The sequence below is a fragment of the Cynocephalus volans genome, chromosome 3, assembly GCF_027409185.1.
Source record: "Cynocephalus volans isolate mCynVol1 chromosome 3, mCynVol1.pri, whole genome shotgun sequence".
In the NCBI taxonomy this organism is placed as follows: domain Eukaryota; kingdom Metazoa; phylum Chordata; class Mammalia; order Dermoptera; family Cynocephalidae; genus Cynocephalus; species Cynocephalus volans.
Genome location: NC_084462.1, coordinates 71,734,752 through 71,749,613, shown reverse-complemented (window position 1 = coordinate 71,749,613; position 14,862 = coordinate 71,734,752). Strand labels below are relative to the sequence as shown.

At 37.9% G+C, this 14,862-nt stretch overlaps 1 protein-coding gene across 1 annotated transcript; it reads left to right on the top strand.

Annotated features, from left to right (window-relative positions):
• Nucleotides 1-326: 326 nt before the first annotated feature.
• On the top strand, nt 327-14,494 carry FEM1B (fem-1 homolog B). Its single transcript, XM_063089494.1, has 2 exons — nt 327-1,189; nt 10,361-14,494. The coding sequence occupies exons 1-2, from the start codon at nt 942-944 to the stop codon at nt 11,994-11,996; spliced, it is 1,884 nt and encodes a 627-aa protein (XP_062945564.1). The 5' UTR covers nt 327-941; the 3' UTR covers nt 11,997-14,494.
• Nucleotides 14,495-14,862: the final 368 nt, after the last annotated feature.

Here is a 14,862-nt window from a genome sequence, read left to right as displayed (position 1 = left end):
GGGTGCACGCAACACTCCCCCTGGGCCCCCAGAGGGGTCCGCACCGTCTGTGGTCAAATGGAGTGGACCCCCTAACTCCCCAGTTCAGCGCCCTCACTTCGCCCCCTCTCCCTGGCTAGAGACCCCCAGGGCCGTGTGGGGACGAAGAGGCTCCAGGCGTCAAGGGCACTGAGGACGTGCGGGTCTGAGTTGGGGATGGGCCAACTCCGCGCAGCAGAACCTTTCTCCATCACGGCCTCGTTTGCCCGCCGGTCGGCTTTGGAGGAGACACCCACTGAACGTCCCTCCCGCTCCCACCCTCCCCCGCCCTTCCCCGTCTGCGGAGGCTAGCCTTCCTGCTCGCCTCAAGTTCCGGCGCTGCTCCTGCGGGAGCGTTCCGCGTCGCTCCGCAGCCATCGACGGCTCCCAGTACTTCTGAGCTTCAGTGGGCGAGGGCCTGCAGGTTTCCTCCAGCCAGGGACGGCGGAGAGCAGAGGCGAAGGCACTTGAGGCCTTAGGCCGTGGCTGCCGGGGCGGGTGAGACGCGCCCATCCTCGGCCATTTGAGGCGCGCGCGGCCCTCGCGGGACTCCGCCGGCGACCCGTAGCTCGGGCACGCGCCTGTCGCAGCCTGCAGGAAGGAGGGGTCCGGCCCGAGGCCCGGGGTGGCGACCGCCATGGAGATCCCCTCGGCCCAGAGCGGGCGCCTAGGGCCTTGGGGGCGGCCCTGAGCGCCCTCCTCCCTGCCCAGGCTGGGTCGCGGACGTGCCCCCGCGGCAGTCGGCCACATCTGCGTCCCCGCCCTCTCTGGGCCGCGCTGCTGCCTGGGCGCGGCGGCGGCGGCGGCGCCCTATTGAATGGGCTGTGCGGGCCCAGGTTTGAAGCGCTGGCGAACGCGGCCTCCGGGGGCGCAAGGCAGCAGCAGCGGTGGCGACCAAACGGGTGCTGGAGTTGGCGGCGGCCATGGAAGGCCTGGCTGGCTATGTGTACAAGGCGGCCAGCGAGGGCAAGGTACTGACTCTGGCCGCCTTGCTTCTCAACCGGTCTGAAAGCGACATCCGCTATCTACTTGGCTATGTCAGCCAGCAGGGAGGTCAGCGCTCCACGCCCCTCATCATCGCAGCCCGCAATGGGCACGCCAAGGTGGTGCGCTTGCTGTTAGAACATTACCGGGTGCAGACTCAGCAGACTGGCACCGTCCGCTTCGACGGGTAGGTACATTCCAACTCCAGCCTCCTCTCCTACGCGCGCGTGGACCCACCAATTCACGGGTTCTTTCGTCCCTCACTTTCTCTTGTAGGTACTCACTTCTCGTTTTTCGTACCTCCTCCTGCCCCACTAATGCCCACTTGATCTTCCACGGCTAATACTCCATCCCATGTTTTGCTGCCCATCCTTTTTGGCCCCCACCCCTTATTTGCTCGATAGTCTCACCCTTGGCCTTGAGATCTAATAGTCTTCTCTACTAGATAGTCTGAACAAGCAGTGTGAAGGAGGTGGCTGCCTTTCCAGGTTTATCTTTATTAGTCCTGGCGCTGTAATCGAGATCAGAAATTAACGAGGTCAGCAATTAACACTGAAGATCTCTGATGAGTTATTTGGCCACCCAGCTCCCTCTCCTTCAAGCCCTCAGATAAAGCCCTCACCAGGTTGCTGGGGCCTTATTATCAAAACAAACCCCTAGAACCAGCAGCAGCTGCAGCCTCTCGAGAGATTGTCACGCAGCCAGACATCTCAAGACATGATTCTGACTCTTCCACATTGCTCGGGGTGGATATGTTGGCTATGAAAATGGCACTGGACTTGGTGTAGGAGATGATGCTATTGTCAAATCACATCTTACCCTGTGATATTGTGGGGAAGCTTGATCATTACTGTTATTCGAGGTGGGGAGTTCAAAAATTCATATTGTCATAGTTAAAATTTGCCTTTTGAGTTTAACTGTACATATTTTTGGGCATGATAATGAAAACAGAATTGTCAGGTTTGTCGTTATCCTCTTTTCTGTGCTGGAGGATTATAAAATGTACAGAATACAGCTGCATAAAGATTTTGCTTCATTGATTGCATTTGTTTTTGTTGACTTTTAACCAGTACATAAGCTATTTTAGCATTTTCTTCATTTTCTTTTGAAGTAAATTGGGTCTAAGCATAAAAATATATATTTTTAGTTTTGGTGATTAAAAACTGCTTGGCCAAAACCTGATTGAAAAAGTATTTCTTCTTTAAGATGACTATGGAAATGTTGAATTTTGATTGATTCTTTTTTAGCTTAACTAATAAAAGCTCTTTATTCTGTTTTGGATGAGAGGAAAATATTTAAGAGCATTACATTTTAATGAAATGATAGCCCATGGGTAGTGGCTTATTTCTGGTACTACCTCCTTAGACATTAAGGAGATGGTTTTTTTCATGTTGACCAAAGATGGCAACCTGATTCATGTTTGCTTTCCCTTATCGGCTTGTATATCTTCTCTGTAACTCTCTGCATTTCTACAGCCTTTCCTGCACCTAGAGGAGGAGTGAAGCAGAATGACCCCTGAACCTCCAGCGCCATTCCAGCTGTATAGGCACGGGCATCCATTGAGATAAGAATCTCTGCAATAAAAGCTGTGGGAACACTGCTGCTAAGGAGCTTGCTGAGGCCTATGTGGATAAGGGAGAATGGTGGGGAGAGAAAATACAAGTAGTTTTTTAAAGAATTTAGAAAGGCTTTGCTTGCTGCTATCTTCCTCAACTATCAAAGAGAAAGATATTTTTAGGTGGCAGTTAGAAGAACCTGAAATGACTGGAAATGTAGCATTGAGCTTATATAGTGGCTTACCTTGTCCAGTATTCTGCGAATAACCCACTGTGGAGTTTGACAGTCTAGGGGGAGAGAGAGAAATAGATAGATATATAAATAAAAGTAATTGCAGATACCATGCCATTTAGGGTTATAGAAATCTTTTGGATTCCTGAGGGAGAACAGAGTGAGAGGAAGTGCTCAGCTTTGCCTGTGGAAATCAGGGAAGGTTGAACCAAGGAGGAGATGTTTGAACTGGGTTTTATTTATTTATTTATTTTGGTGCTGGCCAGTTCAGGGATCCGAACTCCTGACCTTGGTGTTATAACACTGTACTCTAACCAGCTGAGCTAACCGGCCAGCCCTGAGCTGGGTTTTAAAGAATAGTAGGACTTGAAAAAGCATGGTGCACTTGCAGTGGCAAGTGTTTGATTGCCATTGCAAGAAGAGATTCAAGCTGGAGTAATTAAGAGATTGTGGGAGAGTGGAGAGAAGTGTGGAGACCAGATTTTGATGATCCTTGTATCAAATACGAAAAGTAAAACTGGTGAAACTGCAATCTCAGATGCTTCTACCATTTGTGATTTTATCTAAGCCTTCTTGAATGTATATATCTGTTTAGCTCATGGAATATTACAATTTTGAATTTATTAGCTGCTATGTAAAGCAGCTTATTATTTATTTTATTTATTAAATTCCTGTGATGGGCCTAGCCCTGTGTCACGTTCTGTGGAGGATACAGAGGAAATGTAAGGTTTCTACTTTTGAGGAGCTTAACAATTGATTAATAAAAGAGAAGAATTGAAGTTCATAGCCACCCCTCTGCCTACTCACACCACTCTGTGAGATCATTTTGTAGTTTATCCCAGTCATTTTGGCATTTCAGAATCAGAAAAAGAGAGCGTTATTTGCAAATGTGATTTCACTTTGCACTCATTTTCAGACATTGTGAAAGTGTTAGCCTGAGTGGTGTTAACATTATGAAGCTCACTCACCCCTTGGGGGGCTGGGTTTTGAAACGTTCTTAGCCAAATCCCCTTCCTGGATTTCATTGGCACTTGAGACATGGCTAGGTGGGGACTAACAGGTTCTGTGTTTGTGCTGAAGTAGATTAGTGTTTTCAATTTTTAGTCATTCGCATACCATCTTTATGATTTTTGGCCAAAGTGTTCACCATCTATCCTGCTGTTTATTTAATATTTTTCTTTAAAGTGTCTGTTCTTTACTTGATATTCATCTTTAGAATGTCTCACTTCTTAGCTTCATCCTATGTAACAGTATCCGTGTAATTATAGGTTTGATATGTTATGTTTCATGTATGTGAGAGATAGAGAGAGACAATAAGATAAGTACTAAAAAAAAAGTCTATCTCTCACCTAAAAACTTAGGAAAATGAATCCACTTAAAGTGGATTCATAATAGAGGCTCAAGAGAGAAGAGACCACCCACCTAGATTAAACCCCACATTGATATTGGAGTCTTCGTTCCATTTTTAGGAGTAACATTTGAGGTTATTTTACTTATGGCTTAATGTGAACACAAAAATTGATAGAGATGAGTGGATAAGAAAGCCACATGAATGGGAATGAAAGAAGAGCCTTTAGTTGGAGAATGGGGAGCTCTTAAGAATGGTAAAGAAATGGGACAGAACAAAGGGGAGGTGACCGTGGAATATTGTGCTAGCCTGAGTTCTGAGGGCCTTCCTGCTCTGTGCCAGAGTTTGTGGGGACCACCTGTTATTGAAGAAGTTTGCTGACATGGATGGGGAGAAGAATAGGACCTCTGAGAATTCTGAGGCTTTGTGTTGAGTGCTCTTACTTTTAAAGTTAGTGCTAGTACTTAAATGTCCAGGTAGAGGAAAGGCATGAGGGGCCGTCATTTGACTTCGTTTAGAAAGTCATTGGCAATATGTATTTCAAGGCACTCCATCTGATCTGATAAAAGATTTTAAGGACTTTGGTTAAAATAAAGTGCTCATCATTTACATTTAATGAATTTCTATTTCCATTTCAAATGCATTTCTATTTCAAATTGAACAGGAAGTAGATATGATCTTAACCTTATGATCAGAAGTGTTATCTCTTACTGTGAAAAGTTTCCATCGTCTGATGGCATACTTTTTGTTTGAAAAGGTGAATATCAGATTATAGTTTTTTAATTTTAAGATGAAATACATAATAGAGGATTTGCATTGAAATTTTGGATTGAGTCTAGAAAAATCATTGTTTTATAGTGCTTCCTCCCGTAGGAACTTAGTAAATGTTGCATTAATTTTATTATATCTTTATTTTCTGTTAAATGCATTTGGTATTTTGTTTTGAGGAAATATAGTGATAGTTTTAGCCAGATTTTATAGACAGAGTAATATCGTAGGTGTTAGGATTATAATTCCTTTAATCTGTTTAATATTTCTGTTTAGATTTAGAAATTCTAAATTCATCAGTGCTAATATTTCTGAAGGACCAGTCATTTTATAAAACATTCTGCAATGAGTTTTTTTGTCATAAAATATCTTAAAATTTTTAATTGCCTCAATAAAAATAGGAACTTTTTTGAGGCTCCTGTCAATAATACTATATAACTCAAGGGGAAAAAAAAGGAAATTAGACTATACTAGGAAAAATATGAAACTGATCAAGTAGTTTCATTATTAAAAACAATTGAAATACATACTTGTAGCTTAATTTTTACTTTTATATCATAGATTCTGGCAAGTTTGAGGTCAAAAATATTTTAATCACTTTTTGTCTCTTTTCTCATATTTGAAATGAGGCTAATACTTATCTTGCAGGGTTATTGCTAGAGTTAAAGGTATTGTATGTGAGTGTCTGTTTTAATGTAACATTTCTTGAACTTTAGATAGTTTAAATTCATGTTCCTGTCATATAATAATTTTATATTTTAAAAACCAGTGTAAGGAAACATTATAACTAACTGTAAATGTAACTATGTTACATGTTAAATTGATGTATTAGTTTTTTGATAGATGATATTAATAATCAATTTGAAAAAATGCTCTTTGTTTTCATCTAATTTACTTTTTTTAATTGACATACAAAATTGTATGTATTTATTGTGTACAACATGGTGTTTTGAAATATATATACCCGTGGAAAGGTTATATCTAGCTAATTAACAAATGCATTTCATATAGTTATTTTTGAGAACACTTAAACATCAATTCTCTTAGCATTTTTCAAGAATGCAATATATCATTATTAACCATAGTCACCATGCTGTACAGTAGCCCTGAAACCTATTCCTTCTAATTGTCTTTCTGTGCCTGGCTTATTTCACTTAGTATGATGTCCTCCGCATTCATCCATGTTGTTGTAAATAACAAGATTTCCTTCTTTTTAATGGCTAAATAGTATTCCATTGTGTATGTATACAGTCATTTCTTGGTATCCACTGGAGATTGGTTCCAGGACCTCCCCTCCTCATGCCAAAATCCCCAGATGCTCAAGTCCCTTATATAACATGGCATAGTATTTGCATATAACCTGTGCACATCCTCCTGTATACTTTAAATCATCTCTAGATTACTTATAATACCTAATACAATGAAGATACTATGAAAATAGTTGTTATACTGTATTTTTTATTAGTATTTTTATTGTATTGTTATTTTTTATTTATTTTTATTTTTGAAAATTTTATATCTATGGTTGGTTGAATCTGTGAGTGCAGAACCTGCAGGTACAGAGGGCAGTACCACATTTTCTTTATCCATTCAACTGTTGATGGATACTTAGGTTGATTTTATATCTTGGTTATTGGGAATAGTGCTATAGTAAAACATTGGAGGGTAGATATCTTTTTTATATACAGATCTCATTTCCTTTGGATATATGAGGGTAATTTTAAACGTTCATGGAAAGATTAGTGTTATCTTTTAATTCTCTTTTTCCACGAAATTTTTGAAGTATCCTTGTATACCCCACAGTGGGATGGCTGTATCATATGGTAGTGCTCTTTTTAATTTTTTGAGGAACCTCCATTCTGTTTTCCATAATGGCTGTACTAATTTACATTCCCACCAATAGTGTGCAAGGGTTCCCTTTTCTTCACATCCTTGCCAACACTTGTCATCTTTTGTCTTTTTGATAATAGCCATTCTAACAGGAGTGAGGTGATACCTCATTGTGGTTTTGATTTGTGTTTCTGTGAGGAAGAGTTATGTTGGGCATTTTTCATATCCCTGTTGGCCATTTGTATATCTTCTTTTGAGAAATGTCTCTTTAGGTCATTTGCCCATGTTTTAATTGGGTTATTTTGTTTTCTTGCTATTCAGTTTGAGTTTCTTATGTATTTTGGATATTAACCCCCTCTCAGATGTACAGTTTACAAATATTTTCTCTCTGTAAGTTTTCTCTTCATTCTATTTCCTTTGCTGTGCAGAAGCTTGTTAGTTTGATGTAATGCTACTTGTCTGTTAAAATGTTCTTTAAATTGAAACAAATGTTTGAGTGATGTTTGCATTCGACATTTTATAGTATTCAGAGTACTTTTGTATTTTTAATCTCATGTAAACCTTTTGATTATATATCTGAAAAATGGGCATAATAATAGTATCTACCTCATAGGGTATTGGTAGGAGGTTATTGTGAGGATTAAATGAGGTACATAGCATATTAAGCAGTGCTTGGCACACTGAAAGTATTTTATACGTTATTTGTGTACATTTAAACTTTTTATTTAAAGTCAGTTGTGCTTCTATTTTTTGTTTTTAGTTATAGCTATTTTTAGTTAAGGTATAACATATCTAGTAAAGCACATGAATCTTAAATGTACAATATGATGAATTTTTATTATCTTTGTATTCATGTAATAACTTTCTGAATCAATATGTAGAACATTTTTAGCATTCTAAAAATTTCCCTGTGCCCTTTTTCAGTCAATTCCCCCCTTTCCTGTACCAGAAGTAATGATTATTCTGACTTCTGTCACCATAGATTAGTACTTGAACTTCCTATAAACAGAATCATACAGTATACTCTGGCTGGCTTTTTTCGCTTAACACATTATCTATGAGATTCATCCAAGTAGTTGCAGGTTATCAGTAATTTCTTCGTTTTTAAATGCTGTGTAGTATTCCATTGTGTGAATGTATTGTAGGTTATTTATCCATTTTCTTGTTAATGGGTATTTTGGTTGTTTCCAGTATTGTGAATAAAGGTGCTATGAATATTCTTGCATATGTCCTGGTGGACATTTCCATTCATTTCTTTTTGGTATATATCAAGGAGTGGAATTGTTGGGTCATAGGGTAGGTAAATGTTTAACTAATCCATATTCCCAAACAGTTTTCCTAAAGTGGTTGGACCAAATTACATTCCTACCAGCAGTTGACACTAGCAATGAGAGATTCAGTTGCTGCACATTCTGTGCAAACACTTAGTATTGTCCTGTCAGTCTTGTTAATTTTAGCTGTTCTGGTTGGTGAGTATTGGTACCTACTGTTTGTAACTTGCATTTCTGTGGTGAGTTATTATCTTGAGCATCTTTTCATATACTTATTGGTCATTTGGATGTCTTTTGTGAAATATACTTTTTCAGTCCTTTAACCCATTTTTTAATTGTGTTGTTTGCCTTCTTCTTACTGATCTGTCACATATATCTATTACAAAAGTCTTCTCCCAGTGGGTGATTGCTTATTCACTTTCTTTATAATGTTTTTTGATGAATAGAAGTTATTTTAATGAAGTTCAGTAAGTAATTTTTTTTCTTTTATAATTAGTGCTTTTTTGCATTCTGTTTAAGAAATTGTGATCGACCCCAAGGTCATTAAGATAATCTTTTTTTTTTTTTTTGAATCTTTTATTGTTTTGTTTTTCATATCATAGGTCTGTACTACTTCTCCAATTTTTGTACATAGTGTGAGGTAGGAGTCAAAGTTAATTTTTTTCCACACAGATTATCTAATTGCTCCAGCACTGTATAGGTACTTTTTAGAATTGTCCTGTCAGTTTCTGTATACATTTGCATGGGCACACACACATATCTTGCTGGAATTTTGATTTAGATTACATTGAATCTATGGATCATTTGGGGGGAGAATTGACATCTTAACACTATTCAGTCTTCTAAACCATGAACATGGAATGTTTTCGTATTTATTTAGATTTTCTTTTATTTATCTCAGGAGTGTTTTGTAGTTTTTGCTTCACGAGAGATATAATTTGACCTGTGTTATAAGGTTGTAAAGCGAGAAGCTCATTCGTGAGGTTTTTGGTATGTACTACACTTAATTGTTGTAGTGAATATTGCTTTGATCAACCTTTTTCTTTAACACTTCCAAGTATACTTACTGGTTCTAGCATAGTAGATCTAAATAAGTCCAGCAAAAGTCTACTTTTTATGTCTTATGGTCCTGATAATATGGCCAGGTAATAGGATAAAAAATTGGGAAATTGAGGTTGGAGAAAAATTGAAAATGGAAAGGTGAGAAAGATTGGACTCCTAGGAAGAGCCTAATTTTATACGTTGAGTAGTGAACTTAGCACATATCAGATGTTCCAGTAGGTGGTGAATATGAAGTCACAAAGACCAGTCACATCAGGGAAGATACATGCTTGGTTTTCCGAAAGTACTAATAGTTACCTGCTCTTAGTATTTTTTTTTTTTTCCCATAATGGTTTGGTTGAGGAAGATACATAGACACACTATATATACACACAGATACATATGAGGGCATGTCAAAAAGTTCATGGAAGAATAGGATTGAAAGATAATACAAATCTCTCCATGAACTTTTTGAAGTATCTCATATATATTTTTAAAACTTTTAAATTGGGGTTAGCATATGTGGAAAAAATGCACTAAATAAGTATATAAAAATTTTACAAAGTGAATATATTTGTTTAAGTCCCTTTGTACTTCCTCGCATTCACTGCCTCCCCGCAAAGGTAACCAGTATCTTCACTTTCAGCACCACAGCTAGGTACGTAAATATAATCGTGCAATATGTGCTATGTTCACTTGACTTATTTTCTCAACATCATGTTTATGTGATCTATCCAAATTGTTGTATGGAAGCTTAATTGTTTCATTCTCATTGCTGTAGTAGAGTATGATATTTGATTAGCTTAGATAATCTTAGGGGAAGTTATCTGCTTTAATTTTTTCTTCCTAAAGCAATTTCTAACACAATGTTAATGTAGGGATTGGGATGGCTTTCATAATTGAGAGAAACTGTGCTGCCCGGAGGTTGGTTACTGGGAAGGAGGAACTTGCTGTGCTCTTAACAGCCAGTGCATCAACTTGGTGGTAAAGAAGTTACAAACCTCCTTATATTTCCTCTTTGTTTTCTGAAATTTATTTACTTTTGCTAGTAGAAAGTTGGTAATTCCTTAGGTTGTTTTTTTTTTTTTTTTTTTTTTAGGTTTATATACTCTAGTAATACAGAACTCATACTAGGTGCAAGTACTACGCAAAGTGCTTTACTGAAATTACCTGTTTATATTTTCACCAGAATTGATGCTTTATTAATGTTCTGGAGAGTGAGATCTTGGTTAGTGCAGATGAATACATCCCTTAAACTTATGTTAGGGCACGTGGCCTCCATTATCTAACTGTTTATTCTTTTCATGTGTAGGTATGTCATTGATGGTGCCACTGCTCTTTGGTGTGCTGCAGGAGCTGGACATTTTGAAGTGGTTAAACTTCTAGTCAGCCATGGAGCCAACGTGAACCATACCACAGTAACTAACTCCACTCCCTTGCGGGCAGCATGCTTTGATGGCAGACTGGACATTGTGAAATACTTGGTGGAAAATAATGCCAACATCAGCATTGCCAACAAGTATGACAACACCTGCCTAATGATTGCAGCATATAAGGGACACACTGATGTGGTCAGATATCTTTTAGAACAACGTGCAGATCCTAATGCTAAAGCACATTGTGGAGCCACAGCATTGCACTTTGCAGCTGAAGCTGGGCACATAGATATTGTGAAAGAGCTGATAAAATGGCGTGCAGCTATAGTAGTGAATGGCCATGGAATGACACCATTGAAAGTCGCTGCCGAAAGCTGTAAAGCTGATGTTGTTGAACTGTTACTCTCTCATGCTGATTGTGACCGAAGAAGTCGGATTGAAGCTTTAGAACTCTTGGGTGCCTCCTTTGCAAATGACCGTGAGAACTATGACATCATGAAGACATACCACTATTTGTATTTAGCCATGTTGGAGAGGTTTCAAGATGGTGATAATATTCTTGAAAAAGAGGTTCTCCCACCAATCCATGCTTATGGGAATAGAACTGAATGTAGAAATCCTCAGGAATTGGAATCCATTCGGCAAGACAGAGATGCTCTTCACATGGAAGGCCTTATAGTTCGGGAACGGATTTTAGGTGCTGACAATATTGATGTTTCCCATCCCATCATTTACAGGGGGGCTGTTTATGCGGATAACATGGAATTTGAACAGTGTATCAAATTGTGGCTTCACGCCCTGCACCTCAGGCAGAAAGGTAACAGGAACACCCACAAGGATCTTCTTAGATTTGCTCAAGTTTTCTCACAGATGATACATTTGAATGAAACTGTGAAAGCCCCAGACATAGAATGTGTTTTGAGATGCAGTGTTTTGGAAATAGAACAAAGTATGAACAGAGTAAAAAATATTTCAGATGGTGATGTCCACAATGCTATGGACAATTATGAATGTAATCTGTATACCTTTCTGTATTTAGTGTGTATCTCTACCAAAACACAGTGTAGTGAAGAAGATCAGTGCAAAATTAACAAGCAGATCTACAACCTGATTCACCTTGATCCCAGAACTCGTGAAGGTTTCACCTTGCTGCATCTAGCAGTCAATTCGAATACCCCGGTTGATGATTTCCACACCAATGATGTCTGCAGCTTTCCAAATGCACTTGTCACAAAGCTCCTGCTGGACTGTGGTGCTGAGGTGAATGCTGTGGACAATGAGGGAAACAGTGCCCTTCATATAATTGTTCAGTACAACAGGCCCATCAGTGATTTTTTGACCTTGCACTCTATCATCATTAGCCTAGTTGAAGCTGGCGCTCACACTGACATGACAAATAAACAAAATAAGACTCCACTAGACAAAAGTACAACTGGGGTATCTGAAATACTACTTAAAACTCAAATGAAGATGAGTCTCAAGTGCCTGGCTGCCCGAGCAGTTCGGGCTAATGACATTAACTATCAAGACCAGATCCCCAGAACTCTTGAAGAGTTTGTTGGATTTCATTAAGTGACTGGATATGTAAAATTGTTTAATGTGGTGCTAAAAAGTAAAGGACTTTAATTACAGACAATAGAATTATGTGTTCATAAATTCTACTTTTCTTTCCATTATGCTTCTTCCCAACCCATTCTTTCTTGGTTCTGTATCTAGTCTTCTTGCCTCATGTGGTAATTGATTGCAAACACACTTTGATCAAAGCCACGTTGTTTACGTGTAACTGTAATCTAAGGTGTTTGGATATTGGTCACTTACCTATTTTCTTTTTTTTTTTTTTTTAAGGAATGAATATAAAATATTTTGTTTGTGTAACAAGGGACATTTATGATTTCAAGTTGATAATGTTTTAAAACAGCTGCCTACAAAAGTATTTCTTTTAAGCCTATGTCACATGTTATCCATGCAGCAGTTTTGAAGATTTCATTAAGAAAAAGAAGTAAAAAAGAGCATTAAAAGTAATGGGATATCCAGGTGTACTGCACATGTCAAACTGCTGTAGATAGTTTTCACTCTTCCATTATTAACATGGAGTGATATAACACATTTTAACATCAGGAGGATTTAAAAATTATAGCTGCAGATTAATCTGAAAAATGTGCTAATTTAATAATAGTTACCAATTTATGAAGTTAAATCCATTGAAATTGTTGCATTATGCTGGGTAGTATATGTAAAGTGATAATCTTAAACCAACTTTTCAGAGAATATTGATGGACATTTGCCTTTAGGCTTGAATGCTTCGAAATGTCTCTTAATGTCATTTGTCTAAATTACAGCAGTCTGCATTTGATTCAGCTCACAGACATGTAAAAATTATGAATGATGTGTTTTCTTATGAAACAAATTGTCACAATATAGTTATACGTTCTATTTTTGTCCTCTTCTCCCTTTCTTCCTGTGTTGTATCTTTTAAAATTTGGAAACTGTTTTTCCAGTGGACATTATTTGTGCCTCCCTTATAAGGTGTTTATGACAGATGAAAAGGAACCAGGATATTTTTGAATTTTTTCACTTTATTTACTTAGTCTGCGATAAGTAGAAAATTCATTAGTGTGGTATAGGACATTAAGTGTTTTTGATGAAAATAATTCTCAATGCCACTTAAAAGGTATTTCTGTCTGACAGCTGCAAATTTTTCAACCACAAGATGTCACTTATTCCAGCAGACTGTACAGAGGTCTTTATGATGATTTTTTTGTGTTTTAACAGCAACATTTAAACTGTCAAACTAAAAGTATTCTGTGATTATCTTTTAAGCACAGAAATTTAAGTAAAGGGTACACACCTATTTCTATTGATGTTAAAAATGATAATGAAAGTAAAATTAGCTGTATTTGTAATTTTCTCTCTAGTGCCAAATGAATGCCTTAGCTACTCATAGTGCATGGTACTGTAAGTGAAGACCTGCAGCTTTTTTTTCCTTTATGAAGAGCATTATAATGATGTAGCAACATCAGATATAAACTTAAAAAAACCTGTAAGGTTTCAATTAACATCTTATGTATGGATATTGCTTTGTAAAGTATTAAGAGAAAGATTGCAGTTGGATCAGTATAAAACAATGACCAAGCCAAAATCAGCACCTAGGGCCTTAAATAAAATAGAGACACACCACAAAATGAAATACTTTGAAGGGTGGGAGGGGACGTAAGGGGAGATTTCAAAAACTCTTTCCCCCAAGGATGCTCTATACTTTTTACAGTTCCTATGTTATACTTTGAGTGTCTTCTTGCTTCAGTTAGGAATGTTTTGATGGTAAATTCTGTTGTGGCAAAAGATTTCTATTTTCCCAACCTGAGATTTTACAAGGAAGGTTTTTTGGATGGCTTAAAGGGAGGTATTTGAATGTACCCTATTTGAAAATTACTGACCTTGATCCTCCTGGTGTGAATCAAGGAGATACTATACCTTGCTCTCGGCAACTGTTGGTGGCCTGAAAGAGAAAATGCATTTCTTTAAGGTGGTTTATTCACACCTTTTCCACAGCTCACATCAGACCCTTTATTTTTCACACTGCAATGCCTGTTTATTGGACAGTCTGAGGAATAGCTAGGATACTTGGTATTCGGTTGGTTCCATTATTAAAGTATGTAAGTTTTAAACACCAAAACTTAAAATATCAGACAATGTTGCATGTTTTAAAAACATATTTCATCCCACTGGCTACCCAGGACCAGCACTGTTTATGACACTGCTTATTTATAAAGTGAAGATAATGATTGTATGTACATATTCTGACATCAAAATTTAATGACAGTGTTTTTGAGAGGGAAGACTGAATGCTGGAGAAAGTAAAACTATGCTGATTGAAATGCCGACAAAATTGGAGAAATAATTTGAAGACAGTGGAATACATTATGAACTGTGTTAATGGTAACTAGATTTTTGTTGTTTATTATAGTATAGTAGTACATTGTGCACTATCTTGTTGAGGATCTAATTCTGTCTTGTAAAATCAATCAGAATGTGAATTGTGAAACACCTGTATAAAACCATTCTTGAAACAAGTGATCTAAATGCCTGTTTTTTAAATTTGTTTTTTGATAGATTTATTTTAAAATATGTTTAACCAAACCCTTCCTAAACTTAACTTTTTTTTTTTTTTAAAGGAAAATAAGTAGGTAAGAAAGGTGGTAATTTTTAGCTCTCTGAGAACTCTAGGCTGTTTACACTTTGCAGCCACTTTTCTCATTCGATGTTTATTATTGGTAGAATTATGCTTTGAATTGTAACTCTTTGGTGACAGCCTTACAGATTCAATTAGAACTTCTCTGTCCTGCTCAGAAATTGTCATGTAAGTCTAGAGAACTAGAGGCCCAGGTGGATGCTTTCATTTGCAAGTCATGTGAAACTTAAGTAGGCTTTGCGCTTTTAA

Coding starts and splice junctions, on each gene's coding strand:
- FEM1B (XM_063089494.1), top strand. CDS start 942: ATGGAAGGCCTGGCTGGCTATGTGTACAAGGCGGCCAGCGAGGGCAAG. Junction 1,190..10,360: donor GGCACCGTCCGCTTCGACGG/GTAGGTACATTC, acceptor TTTCATGTGTAG/GTATGTCATTGATGGTGCCA.